Source organism: Poecilia latipinna, unplaced genomic scaffold, assembly GCF_001443285.1.
Source record: "Poecilia latipinna isolate Pla-1442-1.1 unplaced genomic scaffold, P_latipinna-1.0 Scaffold1277, whole genome shotgun sequence".
NCBI classification, from domain to species: domain Eukaryota; kingdom Metazoa; phylum Chordata; class Actinopteri; order Cyprinodontiformes; family Poeciliidae; genus Poecilia; species Poecilia latipinna.
Window position 1 is genome coordinate 151199 of NW_015113893.1, and position 21230 is coordinate 172428.

Genomic DNA, 21230 nt, shown 5'->3' on the forward strand with positions numbered 1-21230 from the left:
GGAATCGTCCCGTACTGAACCGAAACGGGACGCGATTTGTTCCGTATTCTACAAATGTTTATGTGTAATAACAAAGAAGTGGTCCCCGAGTACTTTATATAGTAGGCTGCCCCAGTGATTGTTTCACTCACGGTGTTGCGATATTGCGTCCAACTGCCGCAGTCCCCCCTCCATCTCCCGGCTTTAAATATATATAGGGACTGGTCCCTTGGTAACCCTAGTCGAAGCGCAGCGCGCACACCCCCCCTATGAGACTAGGACGACGAGTCCCTTATTTTGATTTCTGACAGGTGGCAACCCTAACGTTGATCCAAACAAGCTTAGCATTTTCTTACCAAATGCTCGAATCTCTTGAAACCTGTCCTTATCCAGCTGTCGTAAAAGTTCGCGAGAGAAAACTGCTGGTGCCGACCGCGGCTCTCTGCGTCACACTGCAGCTCAATGAGCTCCACCTGCAAATGGTCTGAGTCACATGGGCTGCTGCCCTCTAGTGGGTAAATGAGGAACAGCATTTAGAGTGTAAGCTACGCCCTATGCAGGTAACAGTACTGCTGCCCAATGTATTAATTCTACGTGCGGACCAGACGTATTGATTTTATGACAGAGGCTGCGGGCCGGATGAAATTTGACCACGGGCCGCATTTGGCCCCCGGGCCGGACTTTGGACATGTATGGGCTAAAGGCAGCACAGCACGGACTTTACCGCCATAAACTTTGCAGCACTTGGACAGCGGAGCGAGGTACATGTTTAGAGCGCTATAAGTCTGTGAAGTTAGCGTTATTATTATAACGTATTCATGTTTTGTGTCTAACAAAAGCACTTAAGGAAATGCATTTTATTTTACTTTAGTTTTCACGGTGTATTTGAAGCACGGTGTATTCAGTGCACTTCAACAACTTGGTTTCGAAATAAGTAAATACGAATCTACTGCACCCGTCGAAGCTCTCCGTGTTTTCTTGGGTCTGAGGGACTGCTACAAGCCGTGACTGATTAGTTTTTCAAGAACAACTACTAAAACACGACTTAATCAGTTAATAAACAGCTTTCCCCCCATTTCATATGGTTTCTGAACTGTTCGTGCTTTGCTAGAGCAGAGGAGCAACACGTTGATCGCGGAAGGTTTTGAGCCAATCTCGGCATTAGGTGACAAACTGAACGCCGCCATGACGTTGAGACCAGCACGTCCTCCTCTGACTCCTTATCAAAACGCTCATAACTTTATTAAAGAACAAACAGGTCATGATGCTAGGCTACTGATTATCCCTCTGTCTGGACACAGGATCAATATAACCAGGTTAAAAGCTAAAATGAATGGTTATATGCCAGACATGGAAAACTGGGATGTACTCCATGCCCTGATGTTCAGGATTTAGGTCTCATGGCGTCTCAAGGTGTCAACATTGCAGCCAGTGGGCTGAGGGAAACATGGCTCCATTGTGTAGCAATTCAAGAGCTACCCAGCTTTTATCGCTTCGCAAAAAAATTCATCTAACCAAACGAACTGTAGGAAGGAGAGGTCTCCAGCTGCCAGTCGGATGTCCTCCAGAAGCTGGCTGGTTGCAGCTACTGCCAGGTTTGCGGCTCGCGTGTGGAGATGTCCGTGGCTGGACTGGAAGGAATCCTTGTTAATCCCACCGGTTGGCTCGATCTTACTGGTTTGATCGACTGATCCTCCATGACTGCACTTTCCTTTGATTAAACAAAAGTTTGAGTACTTTTACACAGTTGGGTTTGTTTTACAGGCATCACAAATAAATAAATTGAACATTTGCATTAGTGTAAAGATACTTTTTGGCATTACAGTAACCAAACCCATGTCTGTTTTTGCATGTTTCCACTGGTATTCTGACTATCTTGAGTCTTTGTCAGAAGGTCTCCTGCCCTCTAACCTTTAGCTCCACATAAAAACAACTTTCTGTTAGAAGAAGTATGTTGGTGAAATTAAGAGATTTTAAAGTCCACTGGAGATTGTATCTTTTAATGTATGTCACAAATAAAATGGCTGATTTAAGCATCATGTCAGAAAATAGAAGCCATAAACTGCAAAACATCTGAAACACCGAGTGCCTTTAAATCTAGACTAAAAACCCACATGTTTAGAATTGCATTTGAAACATCGGAGGGCTAAAAGCACAACTGGTCGGTGTTGGAAAACCCATCTGAGTTTGCTTGGTAAGTCAGCTGATCTCATCGTTCAGATGTACATCGTTGCTGAACCCAGAGCAGCAGAGGTCTGACAGGTTTCCCTCAGGCTGTGGTGAGCAGATCGCTTCGGGAAAACATGAATGGGGAAAAAACCAAAGCAGAAAAACAACAAAAGTCTAGTAATTACCGCTTAAATCCCTTAAAGCTAGCAGGATCCTTTCAAGAACGCTTGAATTCACACAAAAAAAATCAAATTTTAAAATGTAAGTTTGTTTCTTAAACCTTAAATCTCAAGCAAATAAACCAGTTTACTGTGGTGTGTTAGAACAACCAGCTAAAACTTCACCTCATATTCCTACACCTTTTTTATAAGTATTAATATATTATTTGACCAGTTTACATGCAAACTCAACTAGTCATTTTTCCTCTTAGCACTTTCTATTTTAAACAATTAGATCTTTGAGTCAGAGAAGTGCTGCAAGGTAAAAGTTCCTCTTAAACTTGTAAATCTGTAATCTGTGACTGGCAAAGCTGGACAATGACCCAAGTATTGGATTCAAGAAGGAAAAATAACATTTCCAAAGGTTATTAATATATTGAAATGCATGTGAATTTACCAGGTGGCTTGGTTGAAACAAAAGGTAGAAGCCCGAAGTAGCCAGAGGTCAGGATCTGTCCGGCGATGATGTCCTCCAGAATGTTGTTGGTGCAGTCGTTGCCAACACAGCTGCGACAGGTGGCTCTGCTTTGATCTGATATGGAGTAAAACCACATATGGTTTCACTCCATTTCATACAAACTGCATTCTGCAGGGTCATCAGCTCATGCCATCTCTTTACCTGCGATGTTGCCAATGCTGGTTTCTGCTTTAATCAGGTTAGAGTTTGGGAGCGTGTTTCCCAACTCCACCCAGTTGCTGTGACTGTAGAAATCCTTTAACATTGATAAGAAGAATTAGCAGTCAATCCACAAAGATTTCAACCTTTTAAAAAAAAAGTAAAAATGATGTTGAATACTTGCAAAGGATGCATGATCTCTCCCAGTTTCTCCCTTGCGGTCTCATAATTCCCCATCCTGTTGTCGGCTTTGACAGCAACCATTCCATCTGTGATGATCCTCCTTCCCTGAACGAACTCCTCCTCATCAAAGTGGAAGCTCGGTTTGAGGGCATAGCGGATATCCACTCTGATATTCCTCAGCTTGATGGATGTGATGGCTTGACGGAAAGCCTTCGAGGACTGTGAGGCGCTGCAGGAAGCAGCAACGCCTTCTGCAGTGAAAGGCTGAGCCTGAAAACGCACATTCACACGTTACCAAAAGAGATCAGTTCCTAGAAAGAATAATGTAAGTGTATTCCTACTGGGTTGTTGAAGCTTGTTCCTTCAGTCTGGGCTAGAGAGCGGCATGCCTGCACAGTTGCATTGAGAATCGCTTGCTCTGTAATTTCCTGGTGATTTAAAGAATCTCCAGGCAAAATTTCAAATGCCTGAGCTCCGATGTGCAGCAGGATGAAACAAAGCACAGCAAACACCGAGCGGATCATAGCTCCAATTTTCTGAAAGGAAACAAATATCTACAATTTAGATCTTCAGTCACTTTTGACACAACAAACTAGTCAGTTTTAATCTTTTTAAAAGCTCAACAATAGTTCAAACATACAAATTCAGAGACATTTCAATTAAAAAATTGGTGCATCTTTTTCAATTTATTCAGGCTCACATCAGTATATATCTTCAGTGTCATTTAGTTAAATGCCCCTAACCAAGTTGAAATGTTTTGTCATTACGTAAATTGTTAGGATAAATTTTTCTCAACCCGTTAATCAGATTAGAGTTTGGGATCGTGTTTCCCAGCTCCTCCCAGTGACTGTGGAAATCCTTAAACATTTCTGCTGAATACTTGCAAAGGATGCAAACCAGGAATGGTTTTTCATTCAGAGACTTGAGTTTTAATTTTCACTATAGTTGAAGTCTAAGCTGTTAAAAAAAAGCAAAATGTTGGGCTGTTTTATTGCGTCCAAAATCTGTTTGTCTTGTTAAACATTAACCTGTCCACAAATTTAAGGGTGACCTAAACTGTCCCTTACTGATGAAATTAAATTGGTTTTGATCGTATTAACTGAAGAGAAAAACCCAACAAAGAGTCTCCTGCTCCAAATTTAAAACCTTTAAGCACGAACTTTGTCTCCCACATACTTACCAAGATTATGAACACTTTCTATTCGGTTCCTTTGGTACCATTAAGCTCAACTTTAAAAACCTAAACAAAACAGTTTAAATCACTTTGAAAAGGCCATTTTGAAACCGTTAAAGTATTTATTGGATGTGATGATTAAAAGCTTTACCAAACCATAAAATGTTAATCTTGGAAAGTCAGAAATGAATCCCAATTCTAGCTTTCCATGATAAGAGTGTCCTTCATGTCGGATCCCTTTCATAGACGTTAAAGGAAAAACCTACTCACCTTGCAACTTGCTCAGCAAACTTGGCAGTAATTTTGTCAACACCAACCTTGTAAGGGTCAGCTTCAGGGCGGAGTCACGCTGGACTTGTCCTGCTGGTTACTTCTAATCACACCATCATGCAAACGTCATGTCTGCACCTTGGGATTACTATTTTACACTGACATGGAAATTAAGTGTTGACATGAAATTTGCTGCTATAGTCAATAAGACTTATTCAGACACAAAGGTTTTTGATTTATGTTCTGTTAAGTAGGAGGGGAAAAATAGTGTAACGGCGTTCTTTACTTTCATTTTTAATCATTGTTCACGTTCTTTACTTTCATTTTTAATCATTGTTCAAACCACAGCTGTATTATTTACATTCTTCTCGTATTTTCATAGATGATTGATAGAGGGGTGGATATCAAATACTTCCTTTTTGCAGGCAGGCAGGCAGGCAGGTGCCAGACCTAAAGTTTAGTAAACACTCTCTTTTGTTACAGGATGCAAAAGCCACTGAGCAGGATTCCTTTATGTCCACTTTTGGTTTCTTAAGAGAACAACGTTCACTTTATTCAGATGTTGGAAAAATAAGTTAATGGAAGTTTAACCAGTAACTAAAAGAATAGCCAAACACTGCCCCTGCTGCTGCTGTACATAAGGAAATCTGAGGGTTAGAAATGTGGCTTTAAGGTTTAGTAAAAGACATTAATTAAAAACATTTAATTTGAATTAATTAAATTAAAACCAAAAAATGGGAGTTTAGCATGAGAATAAGTAGGATCTTTGCAGCGATATTTGAGTTGCATTTGCAATATGATGCACTTGTTCAGTCCATCTGCCGTTTTATCCACAATATATAACAAAAAAGCATTATGCATTAGTGTGACAGGAGTCAAAACTCTTTGGCAAGCTAAATATTAAATTTCATCATCTTGTAAAAATATGAATCTATTTGTCATGAGGCAAGGAAAACTTGAAACGACTGATCCGTTCACCTCCACATCCGACTTCTCCAGAACTAAATCTACTTGTAAAGTTTTTTTCAGCTTTAATGAAAATGTTAACTGATTATTTTATTATAAATTACAGTTTTTTTCTGAATTGGAAAACAGGATCACGGAAATTCAGTGTCCCTTTCATATCTGATATAAAGACAAGATCACATTTCTCCTGCTTGGCAGGTTGAAACTTTCTCCTTGAACTTGTCTGATCATCTAGGAATGCATCTGGTCGTAAACACTGACCAAACCGGTTGGTTGACAAGAAGACGGGTTTTTCTCTTTCGCTTCCATCGGCTGTCATGGTCTGCAGGTTGTGAAAAAAACAAGTACAGACAGACAGACAGAACTTCACTGGATATATTTAATAATAAACAAAAAAGGGAAAATTACAAGGAAAGTTGTAGGAACAAAAAGTGATGGACCACAGGCAGCGAGCCGAGCAATTTAACAGACATGACAGGAGAAGAAACCAGCAAAGAACAACAAAAACCAGTGGGATTAAATATGGAGGGAAGAGTGGGCAAAACCATTAGATACTGGTGATCAGATCAGGTGACTGGGAACAGCTGTGGAAGTGGCAGGATGAGGGAAAAGTGAATAATAGAGAAAAGACAAGAAAATGACTGAAACAAACCAAAACCAAAACACTGTACAATATGAACACAGTGTGTTTGTGTCTGAGTCAGGGATCAAATATTTTCTAGCATGGATGAGATAATTACCTTTTTTTCCTTCTTTTTTCCTTTTTCATTTAAACAGTTTTGACCAATTTTCTAGGATTAAATGATTGACATTTTCAGCTCAAAACCTTCAAAAAACGTCAGGTAAAAATGTATTGACAGTATTTTAGAGAAACTTAAACTTAACATCTTTAAGTTTAATTTTGATTAATTTATTTCAAACAGGTTTTTAAAAACAACCAGTAGGACAGAGAAAACATGTGCATACTTAACCAAGAATAAATAATTTCTTTACTATCCTGTTTGAAAAGGAGTAGGAAGAAGTGAACATTTATTTAATCCTACTCTTATTTCAAGTTATTGAAATATATTACTTATTATATTGACTCAATAATTATCAACAATGTGTACAAACATGCAGTAAAAGATGAAGCCTCGACCACAGATTGTTTTTATTTTATGTTTCTTTAATTGTTAGTATTGAGCAGTATGAGCACTGGGTGTTTGATATATTAAAAACATTTGATACATGTATGATTTCTGTACGTTTCAATGTCTAGCAGCCAAAACTGTATTTTCCAGATACACAGTTTGTTTTCTAGTGCAATCAAGTACATTCAGTTGTTGTCAGGTGCTGTATATCAAACTTAAAAGAATTTTGACTTTGCATTTGATGCCTTGAAATTGGTGTCTGTCTCTTTAAGAAAGTCCTAATATTTCTGACACTCTTTCTTCAGCATGTTGTCACAGCAATGCTTCTCCATGATGCTGTTTCCAACCCCATGTCAGAAATCTCATCCTGTTTGACAGTCTGACCAAGACTGTCATGAAATTACTTTGAGCTAAAAGAGCCTGAGATATTCTCAATGCAAAGTTTATTACTGTGAACATATTTTCAAGGTTTCCTCCAGAAAACTTGCTAAGCCCGGTGGTTGTGTGCCAGAGCAGTCATTCATCCAGCGGCCCGCCATGTTTTTGAGTTAAAGTTAACAGGAAATTATAAAATATTACTTGATAATTATGTCATTGAAAGATTGGAAGATTAACACCTGAACACCAACTATAAAGTTTTAAAAATGCAAACATTTTAAAAAGACTTAAATAAATAATCAATGCTAAGTCTGGTGGGCACACGAGTAAAGCCTGGTGACCCGCCAGACTTATACCAGGGGAAACCCTGACCTTTTAAAGTGTGTGCAGCAAGGTCAGGTTTCAGTGTTTCTTATACCTAAAGTTTATTCTATTTTTACAGAAGGTTTTCTAATTGGATGTGCAGTTGAATTGTTTTGTACATAAGAATTTCTAAAAAAATAAAATAAAATAATAAAAAACAATAAAAAAACAAAAAGCTGTAACACTCAACTTTAAGTTCAGACGAAAACACCTTGGTGTATTTCCATATCGGTGCCACCTTCAGGCATGACATAGATGCTGTTTTGTGTAAGAATAATTGGTTTTGAAATCAAAAACTTAATTTTCTGTTCAATTGTGTGAAAAGGCAAAAAAAGCTGACATTTAGTTAGGGTCCGATTTTCCAACCTGGTTCATAAGTTGGAAAATTCAGACGATCACAGTCCGGGGCTACAGGGAAACTTTCAGGAATGTGAAGACAAAGAAAAGTAAAACTGAGTAATCCACTCTTGAGGACCAAGATGCAGCAGAGTAACTGCAGATTTCCACGTTTCCTACTTGATCCACAGCCACCAGCTGCATTTTAGACGAGCAGCAGGAAGCCACATAAGTCACCAGCGTTGAGTTATCAGCTGCTTTGGTGATGTTCAACGAGCCGCTGCCTTCTCTGAGACTGACGCTGTCCACACCCGTCCCGTTAACGCCGTCGCTCACCTGGACGGAGACCTCCCACATGAACCGGTCGCAGTTTTTAGAGCATCTGCTCTGTGGGCTAAGTTGTTTACACACTGGTGGAGTGAAATCAGTCACCTGTAAAAGAGTGACAACGAAAATATCAATATTTACCCTCAAAAATGTGGCAGTGTTTTGGCCATGCTAGTTAAATAATACAAAAATACAAGGTTATGAGAATAAGATAGACTTGTTGTCAATGTGTAAGAAACCAAAACAAAATGTAAACAGTAACAACTCTAGAAGGCAGTGAAAATAATAAGTATATTTAAATGAATATAAAAAATATATAGAAGAAACAAACAATCAGGATTTTAAGAAAATAATGATCAGTTTGGATGATGTAATGTTAATAATATTACAACTTTATTCTCAAATTACAGACTTTATTCTTGCACAACTTAATTCTCATAACATTGTGACTTTATTCTAGTAATAGTATGACTTTATGTTTAAATGTTTTTCTCACATTATTTTGACTTTATTGTTGTACATTATTCTAACAGTATTATGACTTTATTCTTGCAATATTGACTTTATTCTCATATTATGACTGTTCTAGTAGTACTTTATTCTCGTTATACTATGACTTTATTCTATAAATATGATGTTGTTCTTGTATTATTTAGACTTTATTCTTGTACAACCTCATTCTATTTGTACTGACTTTTTTCTCACAACATTGACTTTATTCTCATACTAGTACGACTTTATTCTAGTAATAGTTTGACTTTATTCTCAAAACATTATGACGTTTTTCTTGTACATTTTTATTCTCATAATTTTATGACTTTATTGTAATTTTTATTGAATTTTTGTTAGCATGGCCCTAATTCTTCATCATACAATGATGTCTTAAAATGTATGAAGAACAAAATGACGTGTTACTTTTGGCAGGACGGTTAGATGCAGCACGGCATAGTTGCTGTCTGCACCTCCAGGAGCCACGGCCTCAATGGTCAGCGTGACGACGGTACCGGACGGCGTATCGGCAGGAGCTGTGATGTTCACTGTCCCGTTGGCGCTGCCTCCAGCACTCAGCAGTAAATTAGTTGGGTAAAACAGCGTAAGGTCTTGATCATTGGCGGCTTGAATGGTGAAGCGTCCTCCTTCGCCGGTTGTCATCACAGAGAAATGAACTGATTTTAGTGTTCCTGGCTCCACCACGATGTCTAACTCATCCTAAAACAATTATGCAACGAGCGCATTTGAGACACAAGAACAGAGATACTGGTTTATTTTACATATTTAAAGGTTTTGCTTTTTATTTGCATCACTTACAACAGTGACAGTGAGACCAGAGGCTCTCAGGCTGGTGGCTGACTGTCTCTGGAAGATCCCTGAAGAAGCTCTGGAGACGCCGTTGTTGTTCTGGCCCTTCACAAGCACAACAAACTCAACCGATGGGATCCTATCGAAGCGGACGATATATTCTCCTCCACCCTGGGCCTTCACAGTGCCGTTAACCTGACCAGAACCCGACGATTCAACCAGCATGACCTCTGTCACCGTGGCAGAGTCACTTCCAAACAGAGTCACCAGCAGACTGGCATTTTGTCCTTCAAAGACAAGAAAAGAAACATTTTTTTTATCCAAAGCCGGTTAATTTTTAATAGATCCAAACTGTGTTTTCATTACCAGCTGTGGGTCGATTGTCAATTACATCAAATCCTCCAAACGGACCATCGGAATCCACAATGAAGTCAAACAGGAAGTCAATGGAGCTCTCTCCTGTAAACGCAGAAAAATACCATGAATTAAGTTATCTGACCTTTTTATTTAACCACTTTTTCAATCATTCTGTAACATTTAACAGTTAAAATCAGAGTCTTACCTACAACTTTCAGACTGTAGGAATTTTTTGACACTATTCTTATTTCCCAAACTCCAGCTACCGTCAGCAGCTTCACAGTGTGGAGGTTTCCCACCGTCTGGGATGAAATGATTGAAGATCCTGACGTATTAACATTATTTTGAACCACACCTAGACAAAGAAATTATAGAAACCGGTTAAAAAAAGCAATTGAAGTTGGTACAACTTATGAAACCTTTTTAATGCTGACCTGAGGGATCGATGAGCGTAAACTCAACATTACTTCCAGTGATGTAAATTGTCAAATTTCTCACTGACTGATCAACTGAAAAGGCAAAGTTTTCAGTTTTTCCAGGGTTCCTGGAAGCTTGCAGAAGGGTTACCTGAAAAATTGAAGATAACTCGGCAGGTGAAATCTTTAAAAGTAAAAAACAATTTGATTTTAATTTGTTTTCCTACCAGAGAGGAGCTGGTGGACTCGGTTAGTATGTTGATGGCCTCCAGCAGATTACTTTTGGAGACTTCGACAGCCTGACCTCCTGAGGTCTGAGCCAGGTCTTTGTACAGCTGATCGTCTGCTCTCGACATCCGATAGCTTTGTTGCTGGTTGTCCTCTGCTGGCTGACGGATCCCGAGAACATTAGTTATCATGAAGTTCACCTGAAACAAAATGAGGAACCATTAAACCTGGAGATATTGAGACTTTTTACAAACCAAAATGTAATAAAGCTGAAGTTGGTTTCTGATACGGGAAATGGGCGATTCCACCAAATATTTTGCTACATTTGGCATCTTTAATCTACTCAAGCTAAAATACTACAGCACCTAGAGTCTTGAAACCTGGACTAGATTATTATCAACTAACAGCAGAATATTTAAAATCCAGTTTGTGATTTGTGAAACCTTTATTTGAATTGTGAAATTTCAATAAAGGTCAATTTCAGTCCTCTTTTTTGCATCTGAACCACATAAGTACTGAACTCTTCCTTCTCTGAAATTTCCATTATTTTGCTGTTATATCCTGTTTTGCCTTTTTGCTTTCTCTCATAAAAGATGCTGAAGGGAGTGAAATATTTGGTGAAATTGCCCTTTACTGAAGTGTCACAAAGATGTTTATAAGAACACTGAATCTGTTTGGTGACAGTGATAATTGGGCCAATGCTATCTTCTTTTTATATCATTCAGATTGATTATTTTTACTGGATCAACAGAATTTAAGTTGATTCTGCAGAATTACTCACCACAGATTTGGTCTGCTCGATGAGTGCAATCACCGGGTTTCTCAGGTGTTTGTCTTTGGCCGGAGCGTCGGTAAAAATAAAGATCTCAGAATTGGGAGGCGCGCCAGTCAGAGCTAGCTGCATGAAGAAACAGAGGAATGCTTTAGTATTTGCTTTTCATATATTATCAGTTTTGCAGCATCAAACAAAGCACCTGAAGTCCAGAAAGACTCAGTTCTGGAGTATCTCCACCTCCAGTTGCTCTCAGTGAGTTGATGTAGGCCTTAAAAATCTCTGGGTCGGTTGTCCGTATCAGTGGCCCAAAATCTGCACATTAATGAAAAACAAAGACATTTTCTGTGTTTTTATCCCCCAAAACTCTTAAATCTTAAACCAAAACTAAATAACTGAAAGCAGTGTTAGAGGGTATAGAACAATCTTTCTTAAACTGCTTTCCCCGGACTGCAACAAGTCCGCGGGCGCCCCTAGTGGTCGGCAAGGTACTGCATGTAAACAACCTTTTATTTGCCGTGACGTTGCGTGATATCAAAACTGGTAAGAACAATGGGATAGGAATAACTAGAAAGAAAAGCTGGGGAGTTTAGAAAATGGAACATAATTAAAAAATAATAATATATTATCTAGAATAAGATTTGGACATCAATAATTATTTTATTTAATTAAAAGTGATTAAATTATGTACAGTAGCTAAATACTATTGAATTGGTGGATAATTTTATTTGTAATGATGTGAAAGAGATTTTTGTTTCTGGCACACAACACTTAGTGTAAAGAACAACTTTTTTTATTATTATTTCCATGTGTTTGACATCACTGGAAATCCGCACCTTCGGAATCTGTAAATAACTCAAAAATAAATGTTCATGGCTTTATCGTGGTCAGTCACATTTTCCAAACAGTTTGGCTGAACAAAGAAAATGATAATAAGTGCATAGAGAGACTAATATCTTAATTTCATTCAAGTTAATTGGTCCTCAGCCTGAAACGGTTTGAGAAACACTGATTGTACCTGGATCATTGAACGGAACCAGAACATAAACCGACGGCTCATCTGGTGTTCCCAGCTTGCTGTCTATTATGGAGGCTGTGACCTCCCTCACTGCAGCGATGTCATCCCCCATGCTTCCTGTTGTGTCGACCACAAAACACAGCGGTTTCCCTTTGGACAGCCCCATCATACTGAGGAATGACAAACAAAAATAGACAAAAATCAGTTTTATAAATTACACAATGGCATAATTTAACCCAGATCTACTGAAGTTATTACTCAAAGAATGCTTTGTCCCCAGCTGCACTGCGAACGTCCTCCAGCAGCTCACTGGTTGCTGCTATCGCCATATTGGCTGCTTGAGAGTGAAGGTGTCCATGGCTGGAGTCCAGCGTATCTTTGTTGATTCCACCTTTTGGTTCTATTAAACTTGTACTATCAGGTACACCACCATGGCTGCATTTTCCTGTTTGTCATCATAGAAAGAGCACAAATGATTTAACCAGTGTACAACATGTATAATTACTGGGTTTAGAAATGTACAGGTACCCAAAAAAGCACAAATATGAGGTTAAAAACAGTCCAGGCAGCAAAAGCTCCTGGAAAAATACTTTCAAAGTTTTGAGGAATGATCTTTCAATGTAGTATTTGAATTTTCATGCAATGTTAGATCTTGTTGCTATGAGAAAACTAAGCTTGCTTTTTTATGATAATATTTCGTTTTGGTGAATATTGTGCAGAAATGAGTGGTTCTTGTCTTCAACCAAATTACATCCATCAGCATCACAGTGCTTTACATTAGCTAATAAATGCTAATTATAAAGCAAAATCACACATAGTTCACCTAAAAATTACAAATGGTCAGATGTCATTTTTGGAGCAATAATGCAGCTGATAACATTATCAGATTAATCAAATATAGTAATGATAATTTGGTTAAATTTGAGGGGTTTTTTTTTAAAGGCACCAAATAATTATTGCAACCAAATATGTTTCTTCTAAGTTTAATAAATGAATAATTTTCTGTGTGTTTTCTCAAAGTTGGATGAAAACAATTTTAAGACCTGGTAAAAAATCAGATCAGACCAAATATAGTGCAGCACCATCACAGTGCAAAGTCAGAGAAATGACAAAAAGTGTCAGTTTAAAAAATCAACACATAAAAATATTTTTACCTGTAGGCTTGGCAAAAGGATTCAGACTGAAATATCCTGAAGTAAGTATGTTGTTTTTCAGAATGTCGCTCCGAATGTTGTTTCTGCAGTCATTTCCATTACAGCTGAGACAGGTTGCTCTGGTTTTAGCTGCAGATTCAGAGTGGAGCAGAAATAACAGATAAGTTTGAGCAGAAATTAATGCAAAATAAAACACCAAACACACCTAAAAGCCAGTATCATCATGCCTTTACCTGCTATGTTTCCAACACGGGCGTTCGCTTTGATCAAGTTGGTGTTTGGGAATTTGTGGCCTATTTCCACCCAGTTACTGTGACTGTAGAAATCCTTAATTTTCAAAGAAACAAGAGACAAAATTACAGCTTTCATCTCTGGTGTTGAATTCAATTCAGAAATACAGAATTAGTGCACAAACCACTTAGTAAAGCACTTTAAGATTTTCATTTTGTGATGCTTTCTTCCACAAGTGGACAGCAGAACCAAGTATAGCGTAAAACCAGTGAATATTTTTAATTATTTGAAGTAAAACCTCTCCTACTCAGTGTAATTTGTACAACAGCAGACGGACAAGATTAAAAGTAAAATCTTTTGTTCAAACCAGCAGAATTAGTTGCCATGACTTTTAGTTGGAAACCATTCAGAAATACCTGTAAAGTGTGGAGAATCCTTCCGAGACTCGATGTTGCTGAAACAAAGTTCTGTTGCTTGTTGGAGGCCTTGACGACCGACAAACCATCTGTGACTATCTTCTTCCCTTCGTCCAGCTCCTCGTTGTCGCAGTGACGACGAGCGCTCAGGGCGTATTTAATGTCCGTCTGCAAGTTCTTCCTCTGAATCCGCTGAATGGTTTCGATGAAGCTTTTTAAGGATTTTGATGCTCCGCAGGCAGCAGCAACAGATGAAGCAGTAAAAGGCTGAGGCTGCATAGACATAGACACTGTTTTATTAAAACAGAACCTGACTGGGTTGGAAATGGGGTAAAAAGACATGGTGAATTTGTTTGGTTCTTACAGGAGAAGTGAAATCCCTGCCCTCAGACACAGCCAGGCTGCGGCACACCTGCACTGTGACATTTAGGGCGGCTCTCTCTGTGATGGCTTGGTGGCTCAGAGACTTTCCATTAAATACACCAAAACTATGAGCTCCAGTCTGCAGCAGCAGGAAACACAACACAGACAAGCCAGACATCACAGCAAAAACTGCAGGGAAACACAAAGTTTGAAGTTTAACACCTTTATCGTCACAACAAGGAAACCTAACACAGTTTATATCAAATATGTAATATTTGAGCTGGTTTGGGTGCTTTATGGTCTTTTTTTAAATTCTGAATTGTGATCAAGATTCAAGGACTGCTTTTAGCAGAAATATTATATTCTTCAGCTCTTTCATCATTGTGATCAGGTTTTTTAAACAATATTCAGCACTGTTTTTCTATTTACTTACTCATATTCCCATCAAAATGAAAACCTGTTTGTTTTAAGTGATTTTAAAGACACAAGTAGCTGAAAATAAAAAAATATATACAGGAGACTAGAAGAGCTGTGTTGCATCTCTCTTCCCCTCTTTCTTCCTCTTTTTTCTACATCTAACTATACAGTAAATTTCAGCACAAAATTTGAAATACCCTGAAGTAAAACAGGAAACATTATCCTTTGTCAAAATCTCGTAGAATTGTAACTTTTGATGAATTAGTCTTGAATATTAACAATTTCGTAAATTAACTTAAATTAGTAAAAAATTATGGTTTTTGTTAGGATTGCAGATTTTAACATTTTTCAAGAGCAAAAACAATGTTGAGGGCAAAATACAAAACGCTGTGCTGCAATTAAAGTATCTTTCTCATCTGGTTTCTCTTCATTATCGCTTGATTTTATTTAACAGCAGAATTAATTAAAACTTTTTATTTTAGCTTAAGTTTAAACATTATTCTTAAATTGTGAAACTTGTTTTTTTAATCAATAAGTGAGTAAAGAGAAGTAGGAAATAAATTAGTTTTTACCTGGGTTGTGGCAGATGTCCTGACAGTAATGAGTCTGAATCGTTGATGTTTAGAAATTTATGATGGATTTCTCCAGAAGGGTGGAGTCTCTCAGATAGAGGAGGTGACACATTGTTTGATCAGCACATAGAGTGACCTTTTAACGCAAACAAAGAGCGAAAAAAATTCCCGGAGAGCAATAAAACACATTTATAGCTGCTTGTTTCACTGTAACCTTCAGGTTTATTTCCATGGAAGTTTCATAAAAAAAAAAAAAAAAACACATCAGAAAAATCTCTTTCATGTTTAAATTTCAATTTACAAAAAGTTAAAACTTAAACGTTCACGAATAAATTAGCGAAAATTTAAAAAATACCTATTAAATGTACAGTTAAAATGTAATATTTTTATTCAGTCAATTGAAAAACTAAACTTTTTTTCACTGTTTGATATCGAGTCAAACTAAACTTTTGCTGTTGGACTATTTTCATCAGTCAGCAGTTTATATACACATCAATATTCCCTGTATATACACATCAATATTCCCTGTATATATTAATCTAATCTAACCAGATTAGTTCATGTTTACAACATCAACCTGGTCTGCAGTGTTAGAATAATGACTTTTTGAACAGCATGAGTTTGTGTCAAACATTCCCACAGCTTTCTCACAGTCGTTTACTGAAATTTTACCTAATTTCTCTTGGTAGAAATGCTTTAACTAGGTCTGATTCGAATATAGTTTTGATCAGACACACACATTTTCAGATAAATGTAGTAACAAATGATTTGAGTTTTTGTCCATTTGGAGTTTCTGTTCCAGTTTTAACTTCCTGAATAATGTCTTAAGATGCCATTTAAGATGTCACGCATATATTGACGTCATCTATTTTTTATCTGCAGCAAAAGAACGCCACAACAAGAGCCAGTCCCTATTTAGACTTTTAGAAGTCATCATTTGAAATTAATAATACAAAGAAACATCTAGAACTAACAATAAAATAAGGCTTCAGTGCAATCAGTTAAGTTATGCTGATGTAAACACTGTTTTGGTCATTTTCTTTATGTATCTAATAATGTATCTTCCTTTTATTGCATTAAAAGGAAGACAAAGTGAGATGTTGCAATGATGTGCACAGTAATGTTAGTGTGATACAAAGAGGCAAACAGCCAAAAGGTCACAAAACCATAAATGAGAAACTACAGATTATAAAATAAGGAAGCAAGTTCAGTTTCCAGGCAACAAATAACTAGAAATATGTGTAACCATTTCTTATTTCTACATATAAAATCATTTTAAAAAAATCATATCCACTCTGAGGAGCTGAGTAAGGACCAGGTTAATAGACGTGTATTAAAATTGTCTGATTTCAGAAGTGAGCAACTATGAATCGGATTAAAATAGTAAACGAAAGAAGTTGTAGTTAAATGAGTTTTGATTTCGGTAATGATCTTAAAGACAATACAAAATGTGTACCAATGTTACAGAATGCTGAAATTATCATATGGTATTGAGACATCAAGTGTTGCAAGAGTCTGAGATTTTCCAGGGAAACACGAATGCAACTAGAAAACACGTCATGTTTTCTAGAATATCGGGGATTTAAGATCAGGCCAAAAAAAAAAAAACTTTGAAGAAAGGACAGAGGAAGCAGGAAATGTGCAGAGATGAGTCCAGATCAAGATAAACAAACATCCCTGTAGACAGAGAAGAGAATTGCAAGTTCTGCTCTATAAAATTATTTTACCTTTTAACTCGCAGACTGTGACTCCAGAGTGGGCATGTTTTATCTGCTGTGTCTTAAACCTGAAGATCACAAATAATTTAGTCAGTCCCATCTGCATCTACCTGTTTTAGAGGAAGGATCAGAGCTACTTTTATCCTATTTTGTTTTATTTACACACAGTTTAGTGACTGTTATATCAACTAAACTTTCCAAAAACAGAAGTACTGGTGTTGTAAATAAACAGTTTACTTTTTCTAATCACTTTTTTTTTTTATCCCTGAGAGTAAATTTAAAACATACAAAGAAGGCATTATTTTATTTTAGGTGCAGATGTGGAATAAAATGAACAGTTTATCCTCGTCAACTCAGAACCCAAAGAAGAACAACACTAAACGGCTGTAAAACGCAAATCAGTTGTGTTCCTGTTCATCAGGCTTAATCATTTCTTTGACTGAGACAAAGCCACACCTTGTACCTGTCATTAAGGTCAGGCAGCAGTGCATGCAATTGCAGCAACAGCCAAGTGATAACATGATTGTCATTACTTAGCTGGAAATCGACTCAGGTTTAAGCAACTACTGATGGGTGCAGACGCCAGTTGACCTGAACTTTCTCAGAGAGAAACGATTCAGGAGCCGAGGGAAGGTTAGGACTGCATCTTCTGTGTTGTGGAAACATGAACTCTGACCTTAACTGAGCCATGTCAGGTCTAAGAGGGTTTAAATGTTATTTTCTGTAATCACTGGGTGACACATATTCTTGCACTGTAAAATATTTGAGCTGCATTCAGTTGTGTCAACTATCTTCTACCTCTTAAGTCAAATACATTTAGTGAGTTTTAGACTGAACCTACATGTGAGTTTATGAAAGATAAACTTACAGTAATAAGTTGTGTTTAGGTTTTATTCATTTTGTCAAACCTCTAAGAATAAACAAACTTGAGTTTTTAGGGTACCACTTAAAAAACTGAAAGAAGAAGACAAGAGTGGGAACTATTTCCCAGAATGCTTAGCAGGATGTTCTTACACCGATCTGACTCTTGTTATTAAGGTAAATGTTTATTTTATTGTAATTCTCAGTTTTCAAAACTTGAGACGGTTTCATTGTTTCATGTTTTCTCACTCTCACTGCAGTGTTTTCCACATTTATGGATGTTAATGACTTTGGTTCTTATCTCGTCTTGGTTTTCCATAGATCCAAAGAAAACTTGATCCTTTTCACCTACTTCATACTGTTAAGTGGGATCCATTTAAGAGATTTTTCTTATAATATACTTCTGGTAGAAGAAACTGAACTTATTTTACTCAGAAAATGGTTAATTCAAAATTTAATAATAGGATAATTATTTTCCAAATACGAAGTGGTTAGTCTGGAAAGCTTTTTATCAGTATTTTGTATTTACTCACGTTATCTTTGAGTGTTATTTGAAATATTTAAGTAAATGTAGGATGACAAGAAGAGCAAATCTATGAGGGAGTTAATATTTTTCCAACCCACTGCATATCAGTGATATATCATAAAAGAAAATGGGTCAGGTTTGTTCTAAATCCCTGCAGTGGTGTATTATTTTTTTTACAGCAACATATTAATCATAAATAAATATTAGCTTATTTTTAACATATCAGCAGGATATATGTAGATCTTGCTAAATATTAATTGCAGTTCCCTTCCTGGTATTATTGACTATAACAGCACAAACTAATATTTTATGTTCAAGTGTACAGAATACGGTTTTCCTGATTTTATTGTTCTCTCTGATGAATTCATAAAAAGCTCTCAGCTGTTTGTTTCCTGAAGCACTCACCTTCAATTTCTTCTATGACATTTCACCTGCATGCAAACACCTGCATGTTCTCTGTCTCAAAGACTCAGTTGGTTTGATTTTTCTCTCAGGTTGTGACACATTGCTCAGTCAACAGAAAATGTACTTTGAACTTTTTATCCTAACACTTCCTCAAGCAAGACTCTCAGTGGCGTTAACCCTTTGCTGCAGGGCAGTAAAATCTTTTATATTCTGAGCAACAGGAAATTCCAAAGATTAGTCAGTATTTACTGGGTAAAGTTTGAGTCATATGCACAAATTAGAATCATCCTTTGTTTATTAATTTTCATTTCTTGTGTAATTATTTTAATTGGTGGCTGATGGTTATGGCTAATCAGGGGTTTGGTAATAAATTTGGTATGTTGTTATTTAAAACAGCATTAAACGGGACTTTACAGTGGTGTGCATGTTCTTTAAACGCAGTTATATTCAGGAAAGAAATATAACTGTCACATAAAATGTGACTGTATCACATTTTATGTTCTGCATAAGATGTGATACAGTCCAAGGGTTTTAAATACCTTTGCAGAGAACTGTGGAATTTTTTTTTTAATTTTCTTTCTTACCAGGTTTTAAAACTGTTTTAATCTTTCATTGACAAAACACACAGCTTTTTTATTATAATTATTAAATTTAACTGACCCTTACCATAGAAAACAGATTAATTGTCCCTTGTAATGTTACAAAATGTTGAAAAGGTGAAGAGCTGCAAATATTTTTTGGATGCAGTGTGGTCTTGTTCTTCTCAAAATAGAAAGATAGCTACATTGTAATAATTAAATGTCATTTTCAAATGCTCTTAGTACCTTTTGCATATCAAACACGCTGTAAGACATTTGTTCTGGCTCTTAAAAACATAATAAAGTACAGTATGTAACATCGACAACATAAAAATATAAAATTTAGAAGAAAACAGCCCCTAATAAATAATTCATCACATTATTAATTTATAACATTGTGCTCATGCAAACTTGCTTAAAATCAAAATCAAATGCAATGGCGCCACCAAGAGACTCCACAGGGTAAAAGCAGCCCAGATAAACGACACCCCCCATTTGCTTTGCCCAGCAACATTAGGAATATCATTTTATATGGTTCAATTCAGGAGTGAAAAGACCAGATTTCTTTCTATCTATCTATCTATCTATCTATCTATCTATCTATCTATCTATCTATCTATCTATCTATCTATATTTTTTTTATTTTAATATATACATTTTTGTATTGTGTAATACTGTGAACCAAAACATACCATTCTTACTTCAAATATAAAAGCCTGAAAGTTAGAGGGTTTAACTTATAAACTACTTAATATTTAGAGCTCATACCTTTGACAGATACACCAACTAGACAGCACTTTGTGAGACAGACTTGATTTTGATCAGAAATATTGTGGGATTTTCAGATTACAAAGACGTCGTCTCAAAAATCCTACTGTCCTTGAAAAAGATACACAAACACCACAATTAGCAGTGTACATAAGTGTGCAAATGATTTTTCAGCTCTTGTCTGTTTAAATAAAATATAAATGTCTTCTTTGACATCCTAACCTTGAAGGTATATGTGGCTCCACAGTTTGGATATTTGGTGCCATTGTGAATAAACTGATCATGTGCTAACTAACAGCAACAATTGCTGCATTTCTTATTACCTAATCTTAGATGTTTGTGCTTTCATATGAAGTTTGGACTTTGGTATTTTCAGAAGTAAAATTTCTAGTTTATCAGACATAAAAAGTAAAAATTTAAACTAACCAGTCACTCAAAAAGCAGCAGATTCAGAGCAGGGATTTCCATAATTTATAACAGACTAAAGCAGATTAAATTTTAATCTTTAGTGTTTTTTTTAAATTTGTTTGTAACTTTTATCTCCCTGTTTAAGATTCAGTCTCACCTCTTTGCTAAATCTGATCACTTTGGGATTCACCTTTGAGTGTTTTAATACATTTCTTTCTCGAGTGCTACATTTAGAGTTGGCTTAAATACTTGAGCTTTTTGAATTATTTCATGTAGAGGCATTTCTGAACTCAAGCAGAAAAAAAACAACTTTTTGGTAAAAACTCAGTTTTTATATTTTAATTATTGTCAGGAATTACATACTTTCTTAAAACTTGATTTTATAGGATAATTAATGAAGAATACATAAAGATTAGAACAATTGATTTCAAAAATATTAATTTGTCACCAAACTTTGTTAATGTTCAACTGCAGAACTTAGACTTAATTTAGCTTCAAAAAGTGTTTAAACATTTGATTAGGTATGAATTATATAATACCTGCCACCAGAGTGAACATAATATTTACTGCATTTCCATCACCAGTAATCTGTTTTGTAAAATTCAGGATCACAG

General features: G+C 36.5%; 3 protein-coding genes across 4 annotated transcripts in view; all 3 read right to left on the reverse strand.

Annotated features, from left to right (window-relative positions):
* LOC106961213 (von Willebrand factor A domain-containing protein 7-like) overlaps positions 1 to 4635 on the reverse strand; it is a 14441-nt gene extending 9806 nt beyond the window's left edge. Inside the window, exons 1-6 of one of the 2 annotated variants that reach the window (XM_015054782.1) lie at positions 4610 to 4635; positions 3507 to 3701; positions 3163 to 3435; positions 2986 to 3079; positions 2764 to 2898; positions 1504 to 1690 (exon numbers count right to left, since the gene is read on the reverse strand). In XM_015054782.1, the coding sequence (XP_014910268.1) occupies positions 1504 to 1690; positions 2764 to 2898; positions 2986 to 3079; positions 3163 to 3435; positions 3507 to 3689 (872 nt within the window). In that variant the 5' untranslated portion in view covers positions 3690 to 3701; positions 4610 to 4635. Of the gene's footprint in view, positions 1 to 1503; positions 1691 to 2763; positions 2899 to 2985; positions 3080 to 3162; positions 3436 to 3506; positions 3702 to 4345; positions 4421 to 4609 lie in introns of those variants that run through there. The other variant, XM_015054783.1, reaches the window with a different exon arrangement.
* Positions 4636 to 7494: 2859 nt separating this feature from the next.
* On the reverse strand, positions 7495 to 15410 carry LOC106961217 (von Willebrand factor A domain-containing protein 7-like). Its single transcript, XM_015054790.1, has 16 exons — positions 15353 to 15410; positions 14365 to 14552; positions 14001 to 14273; positions 13587 to 13680; positions 13354 to 13482; positions 12458 to 12644; positions 12200 to 12369; positions 11384 to 11496; positions 11191 to 11307; positions 10409 to 10609; positions 10200 to 10332; positions 9971 to 10120; positions 9775 to 9867; positions 9418 to 9695; positions 9025 to 9318; positions 7495 to 8214 (listed from the first exon to the last, which is right to left on the reverse strand). Exons 2-16 carry the CDS (start codon positions 14539 to 14541, stop codon positions 7855 to 7857), a joined length of 2769 nt encoding a protein of 922 aa, XP_014910276.1. The 5' UTR covers positions 14542 to 14552; positions 15353 to 15410; the 3' UTR covers positions 7495 to 7854.
* A 5518-nt stretch (positions 15411 to 20928) lies between these two features.
* The window catches only part of LOC106961216 (von Willebrand factor A domain-containing protein 7-like), a 14864-nt gene continuing 14562 nt past the window's right edge, over positions 20929 to 21230 (reverse strand). The window contains exon 17 of the mRNA XM_015054787.1: positions 20929 to 21230. Within this exon, the coding sequence (XP_014910273.1) occupies positions 21225 to 21230 (6 nt within the window). The 3' untranslated portion in view covers positions 20929 to 21224.